The 16,124-nt window shown below is 36.8% G+C and overlaps 1 protein-coding gene across 26 annotated transcripts in view; it reads left to right on the top strand.

The window, feature by feature from the left end:
* Window positions 1-13,034, top strand: part of LOC122805019 (titin-like) — a 759,244-nt gene extending 746,210 nt beyond the window's left edge. For 24 of the 26 annotated variants that reach the window (XM_044075290.1, XM_044075281.1, XM_044075295.1 and 21 more), the window contains 2 exons: window positions 6,284-6,437; window positions 11,694-13,034. In XM_044075290.1, the coding sequence (XP_043931225.1) occupies window positions 6,284-6,437; window positions 11,694-11,992 (453 nt within the window). In that variant the 3' untranslated portion in view covers window positions 11,993-13,034. Of the gene's footprint in view, window positions 1-6,283; window positions 6,438-11,254 lie in introns of all 26 variants that reach the window. The other 2 variants (XM_044075305.1, XM_044075277.1) reach the window with 2 other exon arrangements.
* Window positions 13,035-16,124: the final 3,090 nt, after the last annotated feature.

The following is a 16,124-nucleotide window of genomic DNA, read 5'->3' as shown; positions in this document are numbered from 1 at the left end:
TCCTAAACCTTCTGGACTTGGTTGCATACTTAGGAGTCATATGTATGTCTTCCGGTTGTTTTCGCATAAATTGCTTTTCCAGTCTGTCCTCCCAATCTTTTATGACCTCCTGTGATTGATTCTTACAGTTATCATGCAATATTTTATATACGCTACTAATTATCCCTTTCTTAACAGCTGCATCTGTTCTAGAATCAATTAAAAACTCTACAAGAGCAAGTCTTTCACTTATAATTCCTCTACCCCTTTCTCTTTGCCTGTACTCTGAGATCAAGCCCTGTTAGAGAAGGTAGTCTTTAGCCTGCAATCTAAATGTCTTCTTGGCCTCATCCTGTTCTATTACCTTTCCAGCTTGAGTTATTTGCTCCCAATATCTTTGTTCCTTTGCCAGGTTTATCCAGTAAATTCCAGCCCCCTCTCACCTGTTTTCTGTACCCTTGCTTGTAGTTATCCGTATTGGCAAAAATCTCCTTTCTCCATTCTCATATTGGCTTAATTTTAGAATACTTTCTGAATATAATATTCTATGTGGTTGTTATTATTCTCCTTAAGGATCTGCATCCAAAATCCCACACTCTCTCTCTATTTCTTGAACCTCCCCATTGCTTCATTATCATCCCTTTCAATTTTGAATTATAACCTTCTGCTTGTGTTATGTATATGAGCCTTAACTGTGTAGCTTTGAAATATCCCTTCAAATCAGGTAAATCTAAACCACCTTGTTCTATTGGAAGGATCGTCTTATCACACTTAACTCTTGCCCTCTTTCCCTCCCAGATAAATTCCTTCAATACTTTATTAATTATTATCCACAACATATCCTTGGGTTGATAAAAGTATGCCTGACCAGCATACAAGACTAAGGGGACTAAATATATTTTTCACTGCCTTGTATCTTACTGTCCATATCCATAAATAAGAGTTTTCAGTTTAGTTTTTTGTATTATCTTTTGTTTAGTCTTTTTCCATATATCCTTAGCTGCTAAAAGAGAAGCCTTTTTAATCCGTACTCCTACATACTTCATCTTATCATATCTCCATAAATATGGGTATTGCTGAACAAATGCATGTGTGGGTACATTATTTATGGCTATAGCCTTTGTTTTATCTTCATAAATTGTATATCCTGAAAAGTCTTCAAGCTGTCTCAAATTGTTCCACAACACTGAGATGTCCTTTTCTGGATTTATCAGGTACAAAATAATACCATTTCCAAATAAAGCCAGCTTTTCTTGATTATCATACCAATTATATCCTTGTATTTCTGAGTCCTTAATTTTCTTTGCCAGTGACTCTAAATATAAATTAAATAACCCATCTGTTTCCTCTGTTCAAACACAGCTTATATGAGAGAAAGCCTCCCACTTTAATTATTGCCTCCTGTTTTTCATGTAGCCTTATAATTAACTTTATTATTGTATCAGGGAATGAAAATACTTCCAATACCCTGTTCATAACATCCCAGCTTACTCTGAGAAATGCTTTCTCTATATCAAGACCCACCAACAACTAAGGTATTTTCTGCTTCCCTTCGGATCATTTTTTCTGTTAATGTTGGCAAATGTTTGACTTCCCTCCACAAAACTACACTGATTCATATCTAACAATTTTGACAACACCTTTGCCATTTTTTACCTAGTATAGACATAATAACTGGACACTTGTGGTTTAAAATTGAAGTGGGTCTATATGAAGCTAGGTCTGAAGGGTCTTGGCCATCTTTAGGTAACACAGCCACCACAGCTTTCTTCCAAAATGTTGGTGCTTACCCTCCTTTTAAAATACTGTTAAACAAATTTTTTTCAATCTTTATCACTTTCTTCCCTCCTAATTTCCAATCTTCCACAGGAATACTATCTGTAACTGTTGACTTTCCGGAAGATTAATTACACATCACTGTTTTTAACTCACCACCTCCTATCTTAACTTTTAGTTGTTGAGCCTCATCTACCTCTAACCTTGACATAATTAAGTCTTCCGTAAATATTTCCATTTGTACTCTTTCTTGATTTCCACATTTCTCTGCTTTATACACATTTTCCTCATTCCCAGAATATCTCCAAAACCTCTACAGGATTTCTGGTTATTTTTCTTGTTACAGGCTCTGTACGTTTGGTGACAACCATTTCAATTTTCTGTTGCATAAGTTGTACTAAAATTGTTTGTGCTCTGGAGTTGTTATCAAAACATAGTTGCTTAACTGCGATCTTTCTAAACTCATGTATGTTATCCAGATATTCCCTTATTTTCTCTTTAGCACTCTGCATTTGCTCCTCCTCTTGTTCTGTGAGATTCCCCTTATTCTGCAATACTTTCACCTTTTTTAGCCCCTAAGTAATTTATATTACTTCTTAACCATATCTATTTTGCTTTTATTTCAGGCCTATTTTTCAACTCCATTTTCATTTTATCCCAGTCACTAGCTATAACTTTTGAAGATATTTCTATCTTCCCTAATAACTCTTGAATAACTTCCGATACCCATTCCTTAAATTCCTCTCTTTTTATTAGGTAGGTGGGAACGTGCCAGTGTCTTATTTTTACTTAATTACCCTACATTTTTCATCTAAGTTTTTATTGGTGCATGATCAGAAATAGCTATTGAATGTATGCTGAAGCTTTCAATTAAAAGCAGATGTTCCTTTAAAATATAAATTATATCTAGTCTAGCCTAATTATTGTACCTTGGGAAATAATATGCAAATTCTATCTGAGTTTCTACTACTGAATTCACATCTTCCATACCAAATATTTTCATAAAATTCTTTAGAAATCTAATCTCTATATTGTCCGAATACTCTGAATTCTGAAGATTAACTATTTGCACCTGCAGATAGCTTGTCTCCATTAAAATGTACAAGGTAATGAGTCTTTGTAAATTTCACTCAGAAAAAAATACACAGCTGCCCTCAGCTGCAGACATTTCAACTCCACTGAATATTTGCCAGTGGAAAACAAACAAGCTAGTGTCATTGTAGTTGTAAGAAGCTTAACATTTTCATGGCTTTTCATCATTTTGTCTTATTTGTAAAGCCTGCATGCTTACAAAAACACCTGTTTACAGCTGACCGAAGCTTAACATTTTCATGGCATTCCATCATTTTGTCTTATTTGTAAAGCCTGCATGCTTACAAAAAACACCTGTTTACAGCTGACTCTAAAGGTAGTAATCTAGACATTCACCCTTGTAAAATAAAAAGAGAAACTAGCCTGATTCTACATATAATATAATCAGTGCTCTTCTCCACATCACCTCAGCAACCCAAGATAACAGTATATGAACATTAAACTTGCTTTTGTCCAGCCTTTTTATTTCTCTTGTTATGTTGTAAAACCTATATTTCTAACAACTAAAAAAGTACTTGTTTAGTTTAATATCTTTAACCCATATAACATCCAGTGAAAAGACTCTCTCTACATTTAAAATACCCTTGACTACACACTACACAAAACTGTTTTACTACCTATATAACATGCAGTTTGTATTATGAAATGTTTTATACAAATACTAATGAGAAGAAAATCTGTTTTATGTACAGTTTTCCCCCTTTTTGTGTCCTTCTAAACCTTAATGATATAATGTAGGGTATATGCTTTACAATCCACCCACAAGTTGAACCAAGGCAACAAAATCTATTATTTTTCAGCGACTTTTTTTCTTGCAAAACCATATTTCACAAATGTGATAAAATGTTTTATAGTCTTCCATTTATGCACTAAATCAAAATTGCTGGTCTTCTTCCTATCCATCTCCCAACACCAGATTTTGGATGACTTGAACAATGTACTCCTGATTCTTATAGTCAGCTGCTGTGCTTTCTTGTCTCTCTTGCATTTTCATTTGGAACATTGGAAAAGGTTTCACTGACAAAGTTTCTCTATGAACTTTACCATCAGAAGAGTGAGAAGCAGAGTCCTCTTCTGCCTGCTGACTCACTTTTTTATGGATAAATGTTTTATTTCCTCCTTAGCTTGCTCTGTGTCAGAAAATGACTTTGATCTTCCAGGAAAAAACACTTTGAAGACAGCTGGATACAGCAGTTTGAATCTCACACCTGCTTGTTAATATTCCCTGATTGCTGGGATAAAATTTATTCTCTTTTACCTGGTGTACCATGAATAATCATTTTCTACAATCACTCTATTGTCTCCAGTTTTTAATACTTTGCCCTTCTGCAACAGTTTTATCAGGATGAACTGTTTCTGCTGGTATGATTGCATCTTTACTAATATAGGTCTTGGCTGCTTTCTCATGGCCAGGTTTGGAGCATACACTCGAGGTGCCCTTTCAGTTAACAAATTCTGCTGTGAAACAACAGTCTAGTTGCTTATTTGTGCGTTCATAAAATTAATACAGTCTGTTCCTTCCAGTTTCTCTCGTACAGCAGAAAATCTCAGGTTTTCTCTGTGTGCTGCTTCCTTTAACTCTTCTATTTTTTAAACAGTTTTTCTTGAGAAACCTCATATTCAGCTAGCTTTTTTTCATGTCAACCTCTGATTTTTGCAGTTTTATTAGTTCGTCTGTATGGCTAGTTAAAGCTTCTTCTATTTTTTCCAGCCTTTTTTTTTAATTCGAATTGCTATATTCCTTCAGTGTTCCATTTATTTTAATCGCCTCTCAGTAAATTTATTTTTTCCTCTAAATTACTGGAAGCCATCTCTTGAACTAGAAATAAAACTTGAAAAGTTTTTGTGGAACAGCTGCAGAATTCTTCCCAGACAGTGTTTTCTCTCCAACTTTTCTGATTGAGTTTCTTTCAGGTTTTCCAAATGTCTTCTTTGCTGGCATCCAAGTAGTGTATTTACTAGCCAGTTACTGAATTTTACAATATTTTTTCAATGGCACTCCTTTTTGTCAGTTTCTTTTATCACACTGTGAAAGTTGAAGTTATGTTGTTGTTCAGTTTGCAGCCATCATCAAAGTTACATTCGTTTCTTCTATATGATTTCTCCACCATGCCTGTTAAGGTTTGATGTAATGTTAGGGCAATTTAAGAGTTCCCTAAAACTTAGCTTTTTCAAAGACATGTTAATGTAGACCAGTTTTAGATATGGTTTTGATTATAGCATTTCAAAGTTATGCCTTTTGTTTATTTATTGATTATATTTAATATTTATTACATTTTAGAACAAGTAATGCACATGTTAATTTATTTTGGTCTTGTAGATGTTTTTTGATTCAGGCCTGACTTCTTGTTTGTTTGTTTATATTGGTATACCAGGTTGAGTATTGGCTTAGCCTCTTGGCTTCATTTTTAATGATTTCTGACACATGCTGGATAAAGAGCTTGAATAACAGCATACACATTTATTTAGTATTTATGAATGAGTATCCACTTTTGTTCCTGGTCTTTCGAAAAATGAGCAGGGCTGTTTTCTCAACATTGTTCTGTCCCATACTAGCTGTCAAACCTTTAATTGCTAGTTCTATCAGTGCAGATTATTTCTGATTTTTTTTTTCTGTGTTTGACTACTTGCAGCTTACTCAAGGAAGTACACAGTATTTGCTGACATAAATATAAATCATAGTGCTAAGCATAATGATAATTTAAAAAGTGCACTACAGGTATATCCAGACCTTTTTCCATATTTCAGGTTACTCTGGTTTAAGGGCAGAATTTTCCCAGATCATTTGATTCATTTTACAACACTTGCAGCTAAGTATATAGGAATGTTACTTGCTTTAGAATGTTTTATTGGAATTTGTTATCATACTTTTTGCACCACAGCATGAGGTGCTTACAGCTCCACAATGTGTTTTTCTCTACTTATTCATATTATGGATGCCCTTTTGTTTGTTGTAACCTTTTTGGAAATAAAATTGCCCTTCATTGACCTCATGAAGGATTTCAGTTGACCTTTACTCCCCATGACAACAGTGCAGGGATAGTGTGGAGATGTATTCATAGACTTGAAATGGATTTACCATGTCACATGCATGGAGGCCCAATCCATTAAAGTCTATGGATGTATCAGAATGATGTCACTGAGAGATGGCTAGATTTTCGTAGGTCATTGCTTAATACAAAGTATGTTTTTATTATTAGCATTATAAAACAACTCAAATATGTAATTAATGACAGGAGGGACAGGTACAATACTTAATTCAACAAATGCCTTGATACAGGTAAGATGATAAGAGCCTTTAAAAGGGTATATAAAAAGCAAGCCTTTTATAACTCAGTAAAACAGGAAACAGGAAAAAGGTTTCAGTATTTTTAAAGACAAAAACATGAATTAGTAAAGTAAAACATTTGCTGTGGGATTTTTTTTTTCTTTTTAGATTAACATTTCAAGAAATATGAAAGTTAGTCGTTCTGGAAGTATGTACACTCTTGAAATTCAAAAGCCAACTGTACCTGACAGTGGAAAATACACAGTTACTGCAAAGAATTTTCATGGACAATGTTCAGCTACAGCATCCTTAAATGTTGTTGGTAAGTTCATGCACTATGTGTCACAATGTTTTAATTCCAGTAAAGCATTCCCAATGTTCTAGTTTTCAGATAATCTAGTAAAAGAAGAAATAGGAGCTACACAGTGGTAACTTACCTGTAGTATTTTTATAAAATAATATTAGTGGCATCAGATTTTTTTCTGCATAGTTCTGCACTTTTCTTGAATATTTTACCCATCTCTGCACATGGCATGACCTACAGGTTGACATAAGAGTTTACTTTCAAACTCTGGCTTTTTGGCTAGTGTGATCATTTATTAGCTAAAAATAACATTCCAGTTAAAAGTAGCAGTGTCTAAAACTACAGCTGTGAGCAGCACTCTGCTTGGAAGCCACAGCTAACTGCCCAAACTACAAAGTTTCCATATGTAGAACCACGTTGTCCCTTTCAGTTTTTAAGGTACTTGTTTGCTTATATGTTTTAACCTTTTAACAGTCTAAAACTAAAAACTGAAAATCTATTTCTTTTACATGGCAGCAGCTGTCACCATCCTCCTAGTCACAGTATTTAGTTTAACTTTCACCCAATAGAGAATGACAGCACATTTTGCATGACACATGGAAAAACTCCTGTAATTTTTAAGACCACAACCCTTGGTATAGAAAACTATAATTTCTTTCAAATGGCTATCAAGAATATATTAAAATGATACCATATAGTAACCTTGAAATTTCTGTAATAGCTTTATCTGTGGTCTACCCATGAGGACTTGCATGTTCAGATTTTACATATCCTTTCCTTAATACATTTAGGCTTCATCTGCTTAGCAAATTGTTTCTTACTGGCATCAAAGTTAGTATTTTGCAGTTGTCCACATAGATGATTGAGTGTGTTGAAATAATGTAGTGCTGCTTTTAGCTGTCATTAGCATTTTTATTGCTTGATGTTGAACGCAAAGAGGAAAGCAAAGGATGGGCTACTCAGCAACTGGTAGCTGCTATGATTTTAAACTGCAGCATGTTTAGATGCAGTGTAAAAAACTAACAGTTATTTAACAACAGGTTGAATTTTTGAAACTTTTGAAAATGATTTAAAACTCTACCAATAGTGCTAGCTGTTAGTATAATTTTTTGGAGTAAAATACAATGGATTGCAAAACTTTTTGGGATATTAGACTTTAAAATTTAATTTTGAGATTTTTAAGTGTGTGTGAGAATTCATCTAAAGTATAGTACATTCCACAGTTTGAATCCCACTCTAAAGCTAACTGTTAAACCTAAGGACCTAGCGCTACCCATACATCTCCACAATCTGTTTTACTCTTAAAAGTAACAGTATTATTTGCCTCAGAACACTGCAGAATTGTCCAAAATGTCTCTCCCATTAAAAGTATGGAAACTTTCACAGGAGATATACCAATCTATATGAGAAATCCCTGGACAAGACTACACCTTTATACCATACTATCATACTAAATGCCACACTGTCTCCTTTTTCATAGTCTTGTACCAACTGTTACGTGATGTGATAGTCAATGCAACCCTCTCAGAGAGGGCCTTGTTTTATACTGAAATGATGTGTGGAACACATAGTGTTAAAGCTCCTCTTTTTTTATTCATTCATTCATTCAAATTTTGCATTTCTTCTAAAATAATTCTCATTTGGATCCTGGGAGACTAGAACTTGGAAATAGTATTTTGACCCTGCACTGTGGGAGTGCAAAGTGATAGAACTGCACCAAATGCTTACTGGGTGCATGAGAGGTGACATAGTCTTTTGTCATAAATTTTGCCACACTAATGCACATCTAATTTGTTTTTCACTTAATGATGTGTATAGAAATTGTGCAGCAGATGTCCCGTTCACCCAATTTGAATATTATTTATTTAGCCATTGTATTTATTTAACATCAGATAAACAGGTAAGTGAAGAGGTCCAAGGACCCTTTTCAGCCATGACACAGGGTACAGACAATTAAAAAACAAACAAATCAGATACAAATGCAAAACAAAAGTATTATGTCAAAACCAAATAAAAACATTTAAATCGCCAAATTGTTACATATTTAATAGATCCAAAGTAGTCATTTTACAATATGAGAACATCGATAATGTGGTTGATAAACATCTGCAAGTAGTTAGATAGACACGTTGTAAAGTGACTTGCTCAGAGTCACACAGTTTGCAAATGGAAATTAAGGGACACAAAGAACTCAGGACTAAATGGAGAAGCTCGTTAATGGCACATAGCCATGACCCCCTGAACTAAACTGGTAAAAGAGCAATGAGTTATGTGAGGCTTAGAAAATTATTAGAAAACATGAGTTTAAAGGTGGAACAGCTTTTGGAGTCTGACATTCTGCAGTAAATGGTATTGCACTGTTTACAATCACAGCACTCTTGTTTTTAAGATCTGTTTGACACTACAAAAGCCCTCCATATGAAGCACCATCTTGTGTTATCAGCAGGTAGTATTGCTGTATGCTGTAATGACTTGGGCTTTGCACTACCTTTACGCACACAGACACACACAGATATATGTGTGTGTGTGTGTGTGTGTGCGTGCATGTGCACACAGCCCAAATACATCAAGGCAGCATGAAGAAAAACTGTAAATGTACTCAAAGAACAGAGAAATTATTTAATTTAAAATAGAATAAATGTAGTGTTTCTTACTTTTAGGAAAAGGAAGATGATCACAAACTTTATTTCACATCATCAAATGCATAGACATAACATGAGTGCATTCCATCCTACCTGTGCACTATCCAGTTTGTCAGTTCTCAGCAACTCCAACATAAATCTTCCTTAGTTCCCTCTCACATCTTACATGCAGCCTGTATACACTACAGTACCAATGATGAACTGTATTTTGTGAGTTGGCTGCATGTTTGGGATGTAGGAAATAGACTAGGGTAGATTTACTGGATAAACCACTGATTAGATTGTGTACATATTTTTAATGCTGCTGTTAATGTAATTATGTATGTACATTTAATGCTGCAAAATCATATGCTTGTGAAAGAGAGAGAGAGAGTGTGTGTGTGTGTGTGTGTGTGTGTGTGTGTGTGTGTGTGTGTGTGTGTGTGTGTGTGTACAGACTCACATATCGTTTTCTTTACACAAAAGCCCACATTTTGTGGGGGACATCTGAGGAGCATTTGTGCACATGCAGATACATACATAGATCCAGTATAGCATGCAGTTGCAGGAATTTAATCATTACACTACAAACAATGTAAAGATATTTAAAAAATCATTATATATACTATTTTATACAGTTCGTAAAATCCAATATCCTGAACCTTTGGTGAGCAAAATTTTGTGATTAAAATGAGCTTAATAAGTGTTTTTTAAGCCTGCCCTGAAAAGGTTAAGCTAATTGCCTGATTTTGAGTGAGATGGAACCACATTACATAGGTTGCATTTCAACAGTTAAAATAAATAAATCTCTTGATGTAAGTATTGCATACAAAAAAAGATGTGAAACAGATGCTAAACTTTGCTGTCTTCTGACTGCAGATAATAAGGCAAGTTCACTGACTATGCTTTATTTGATTAGCATTTTGATGCAAACAAGTCTGCAAACCTTTCCTTGATTTAATTTCACACTTTAACATTACCATAACACTTTCCACAACAGGACAACCATTCCACAAGGCCTACCCCATATCAGGGCCTAAACCCCTAATAATTCATTTTTTATACTTATTTCATAGTCATCACATTTTGAAGCTAGGAGAATATTTATGCTTTTTATCATACTTAGGATTTGTACCATATAGGAAATCTGGCCGATCTGGAGTAGATGAGCTGTCCACTTTGAATTATGTTCAACAAAGGCTGATTCAAGAAAATTTTGTTTTAACGCACTGAGCTATTCTTGCTTGCATATATGATAGTAAAAGTTGTATGATGAAAAAAAAAACTGCTAGAAAAATAGGTTAATGCAGTAGCAAGCACAGTGTTTTCTTCTTCTGACTTTGTAATAATTTTATCGTCATCTTCCGAAATCCTTCTTAAAAACTTGATTTGCTGTATATTTATTTCCATATTCATCATTACTGACTAAAACTATTTTATGATTCTCAAAAATCTCATAGATACTACCAGACTAGTGACTCGTAAATATTTGAAAACACAAAAATAGTTGCAGAAGTTGGAAGGGGTTATAGCTGCTGCTTGTCAGATTCCGTTAACATTCTGAACCAAAGAAGTAAGCTACATGTATATAAACAGAAGAACAGACTCCAAGATTCGTAACAAATATGAACAAAGGTCAGAAAAGTCCAACTTTTGTGGGTTTTTTTTCACATTTGAACAACCTGATGTGAGATACCATAATGCAAAATTGCAGTAAAAAATAGCATGTTTAAAGTGCCACTGGTTTTCATGCTTATACTGGAGTCTTTTTCCTGCAGCTAACTTTTTAATTATTATTATTTTATGAGACAATCACAAAATTTGCAGTTTTGTGGAAAGGAACAAAACAGATGTTACTCCTTTTCTAGCTTTCTAATCCTTAACAATCATATAGCATGCTTTGTTGTAGCTGAATGCCAAAGATACACTGGTTTGGGCTTGCACATATAGCGAGAATATGATTAACTGAGGTTCAAGAGTTTTGTTGAATGCAGTGCCCTAAACATTATGTCATTCAGTCCTAATTTTCTAGTGTCATGTTCACCAATAATTATGTTCCCAAAATAATCCCAAACTTTAAGAAATAACATTTTACATTGATATAAAGATGAGATCTTTCTGAACAGATGTTTTATGTCAACCTATAGGATCATATTGCCTTTCCTGTCAATCTGATGTCATTGATTTTGGTTTTATGTTTGCTATGCTCCACAGCTCTAGTTGAAGAACCACCTCAAAAGGTAGTATTGGGGAAAAGTGCTGCTGCGAGCATGCAGGAAAGCATCTCTGCCAAGGCTGTTCACATGGCATCCTCTAAACAAGAGACATCCTTCAGTAGCAGCAGCAGTATGAGTGAAGTTAAATTTGCGAGCATGTCTGCTCAAAGCATGTCTTCTGTGAAACAGTCTTCTGCTGTCATAAGTTCCAGCAGTGTTGCAGAACTGTCCAGTCATAAACAACTGGAAAGGTCTACAGGCAAAATGATTAAACGTGGTGTTAAAGGTGCACATTAAACCTTAATCAAAGCTGTGGCGTGCCAGTAAAATCAACAAGTTTTTTCCATGCTGCATGGCACTATAACCAATGATTAAAAAAGGATAACTACTTCCTCTAAGTGATGATATTTTTTAATGTATTATATTTTTCTGCTAAGGATTACCTCCCAAAATTGAAGCTGTTCCATCTGACATCAGTATTGATAAAGGAAAAGTTCTTACAGTTTCATGTGCATTCTCAGGCGAGCCTTCTCCTGATGTCACATGGCTACGAGGAGGAAAAACACTTAAGGATCTAGAAGCAAGCGGTAGATTCCATATTGAAACAACAGAAGATGTGACTGTCCTTACCATCGCTGGTGTCAGAGAAAATGATGCAGGACCTTACATGCTGAAATTAACAAATGGACTTGGATCTGACTCTGCCACCATCAATATTCATATACGATCCATGTAAAGTGTTTCACAAGTTTTCAATCTATTTTAGTTTATTTTTTTAATGCCTTATGTAAGTTATTGAAAACTGGAAGCTTTATGAATATAGACTGAAACATCTAATTCTTGTAAATATTAAAAATAATTATTTTTGTACTTAACTGGACAAGACGAAGTCTGAGAAAGTGACAGATTGTGATATTGTCATTATATGACTTAGCAATTTTAACCATTTTTTTCCATTCTTCATGTACATACTGTATATAGCCGACTTTACCGGTTATGGAAGTTTTGTACCTTTTATTTTATGACATATTTAACTGTAACTTATGGAACTAATAGTTGGCAGGAGAAAGTTACTTAGAGAGCGAATACCCTGCTTAACTTTCAAATATTTGTGCCTCAACATAATGTTGATGTCTAAGCTTGCCTCAACAGGTAGAGAGGCTCCCTGTTGAAGACTTACCTGCACTCACGTGACAACATTATGCACGGTTTCTCTGTACGTGCAAGGACATATGTATATTGATTGTAAAATGTAAGGCATATGCTGTCTTTTGCAAATACCCTCCTGCAAGAGATAGCAATAAGTTTTACATACAGACTGACCTGTCATGTTACCATCATTAAGAGAGAATAATTTGATATTATGTGGAAAGTGCAAGCGGCCAGCACTTAACACACCTCATTTTTATATGCACTGTTTCTGGCATGGTAACTACTTGGAGTAGCTTGAAAAATAACATCACCTGGCCATTCCCCTCATTTTAACAAGTTGTTCAGGTACTTCTTTGCAGGAACAGTGCCACTCCTGGAGGTTCCCAGAGTGAACTAATAGTGTTGTGTGGTAGTATTAGCATTTCATACTGTCTGTTATGGGCAAGATGAAGCCATGAACCATAGGAAAAATAACCACTGTGTTATTTAATGATAACAAGCCCACACTTCAGTTTGGTTTAGATCCATTAATGTGTTATCTGTTTTCTTTTTTCTGAATTGTATGGAACCTCCATGAGATGCTGTATTATTAAATTTAAAATAAAGCATGATACCTTGCACATAAACTGTACTGTTTCTGATCTCTTTTGTAGTGTGCATGTGCGTTCGCGCGCACATGTGTGTGTGTGTGTGTGTGTGTGTGTGTGTGTGTGTGTGTGTGTGTGTGTGTGTGTGTGTGTGTGTGTGTGCATGTTAAAAACAGATGTAAATTATAGAATGTAGTAAATAAAGCAAGATTGCCACAGATAATTTTCAAGCAAGACATGCTAATAAGTACATATTGTTACAAAATGTTGATTTTAAATCAGAGAGATGACTATCACAAAAGAAGGCAGTATATATAGAGATGCATTTTTCAGTGAAATAAAGAGAACTTGCCAGCCTAAATGTTTTGGTATGCAATACTTCTTTCCTTAACATAAAAACTTTTGAGCAGTGAAAACTTAATAGTCATAATAGTCAGGGACACTGATTTGCAGCTCTTACAATAGGAAAATGCATTCTCATAAGTGGAAATACATGAATTTTGACAATATTTTTAAACTTAATTCCTAGTCACTATCTTAATTCCATTGTAATTTTAAGTGCATACACACACTCACACAAAGCTGCCCACACACACACACACACACACACACACACACACACACACACACACACACACACACACACACACACACACACATAAAAGGGTAAAATGGTCACACAGACAAAATGTTACCCATAAAGATGTAAAAAGTAAAAAGTTATGGAATAGGCATTCAGAAGTTATATCTTTAACGAGTGAGTCATTTGCATATATCCAGTGGGTCCCACTACAGGAGGCTTAAGGTATTATTTATTTATGTATTTATTTTTGTGTATTGGGATAGTCTGACTGGATGGGAGCCCATTTTCAGCAGAGGCCTGGGGAGAAAAATTCCAGAGAAAGGCTACAAAACTTATTACAAAAAAATGTTTAAAAAATGTACAAAAAGAAAAGGGAAAAAAAACTATAGCTTGGCCAGGTCTTTCTTTCACTTTTTTATATATACACACCAGAGGGTAAAATGATCACACAGACAAACCAGTCAGTAAAAATTGAAAAAAAATGCAGCCAAGCTACAGTTTTCACTGAGATACCTATCATACCTCTCAACTGTCACTGATTTTCAGGGACAAGCATGATTTTGCTCAAACATTTGTTCTGTACCGCCTAACTTTGGGAGAAAAGGTGGTGGATTACTCTTAATAAATATTGACGGTAATTCGAGTTACTGACGTCTTTTACTTCAGAAAATGCATGATGTTAAGTTGACTATCTCGCCTTCATTCTTGCTGGATGGGTTCGGAGCCGACCTCGGCTCCGACTCGGCCACTCTAAAGCTCGAGAGTTGGTTCCACCGGCTCGAGGCTCCCCTTATATCCCACAATGCTAGGCGAGAATTACCTCAGATCTCGTTTGCCGCTACAGCGATCGAGGTGTTGGTTTTCTACCAGCTTCTTGGTGAGTAACTTTGGATTAAAGTTAGTTTACTTAAACCCCTTTAATTTTAATTTTAACACTTGTTTCCTTTAGTTTAGTGGAATCTCCCCCACCTTCTCTCTAAAATCACATTTTTTCTCCACAAGAACTTATAAGTTCTTCCCTCGGGCCTTCAGGCCTTCTTCCTCCATCCCCTAGTGGTGTGTGTGTGTTTTTCTCATAATTTAAAACTTTGGTAGTTGTTTTATTTTTGAGTTTAAAATAGGATAGGGTGTAATCAGTGTGTTTGACTGGGTGTGTGTGATTACACTTTTCTAAAATGTCTAAAGACTCAAAGGTCTCAGGCTTCAAGAAGTGTGACTCGTGCTGTCAGAAAATGTCTCTGACAGACGGTCACACTTCTTGTGTCTACTGCCTGGGGCCTTTGCACCTGCAGGACTCCTGTGCTGTATGCCACGGCTTCAGCCCCAGGATCCTGCAGGAAAGAAAAAACAAACTGATTCTGAGAGGTTTACTCAAGCCTGAGGGTTCCCTTACTATCTCTTCGGGAAAGCCCTCCAAGGCTTCTAGGTCCTCGGCTCCAGCTTCTGTGCCGAGACCTAAGGCTATGAAACCTCCGTCTACATCGGCTCCGGCTGGAGCCGATGAGTCTCAGTCTACAGTTTCTGTGGTTTCCTCGGCTCCGGCTGGAGCCGAGGTATTAGAAATTCCCGTGTCGGCTCCGACCAGACCTTCGGAACCGACATCTAGGAAGAGGTCTAGGTCACCATCCCTTGGCTCTGTTCATTCGGCTCCAGCATCTCCTCTGCTGTCTGAACGGAGCCATAGATCTCACTCCTCTAGGTCATCGAGGCTATCGGACCATGACCTTCAGAGGGTAGTGAGTCGACTTCTTAAGTCCAAGGCACTGGCCCAAATGCTTCAGAGCTCGACTCATCAGTCGATGCCTGCCCCTGTCCCTCAATATGTTCCTCCTCCGACTCAGTTGAGCTCGGAGCCGGGGCATTTCGGAACCGAGACTGTGGTAGCGTCGGAGCCGATACAATTGTCTTCGGCTCCGATTTCTTCCTTAGAAGAATCTCGGCGCCGGACTTCCATCGTCGGCTCCGAGGGTGTGAGTGGCATCGGACCATTGTCCAACCCCGCTCTCCCTCTCGGGGCTTCGGCGCTGGTGAGTTCGGCTCCGACATCGGCCTCGGAGCCATCACTGTCGGTGCCGAGGGAGGTTTTTAGCTCGAGCGGGGACCTCTGGCTCTGCCTGACAGGGGTGCGTTCGAGGTCATGCGGAGTGTGTTAGAACCTGGTTCTACCCCACAGTCGGTTCCGTCCACCCCCCCCCCTCTTCGGTGCCTCAGGTCAAGTCGACTCACTCCCTCATCCCGGACCGCAGAGAGCCAGCTCCTCAGGAATCCCCTGTGGGGATCTCATCCTCTTTCGAGGCCTCTCCTGATTTGGCAGAAGAGCCCCCTCGGAAGAGAAAGTGTAAGAGGAAACACATAGACTCACCTGAGTCCGTCACCTCTGACACAGATTTAGAGGATTCCGAGGGTTCCCCCCGTTCCCCTTCTGAAGATGTCTCATTTGCAGACATTCTAGAAATCCTTAAGCAGAGGGGAAATTGGCCAGCCCTCAACCCTTCGGAGGATGAATCTGTGTACCTTGAGGCGTTTGGCTCTCGTCCTTCCACCTC

The sequence above is a fragment of the Protopterus annectens genome, chromosome 6.part0 (assembly GCF_019279795.1).
Source record: "Protopterus annectens isolate FY-2018-M chromosome 6.part0, PAN1.0, whole genome shotgun sequence".
Taxonomy (NCBI): Eukaryota; Metazoa; Chordata; order Ceratodontiformes; family Protopteridae; genus Protopterus; species Protopterus annectens.
This window is presented reverse-complemented; position numbering and strand designations above follow the sequence as displayed.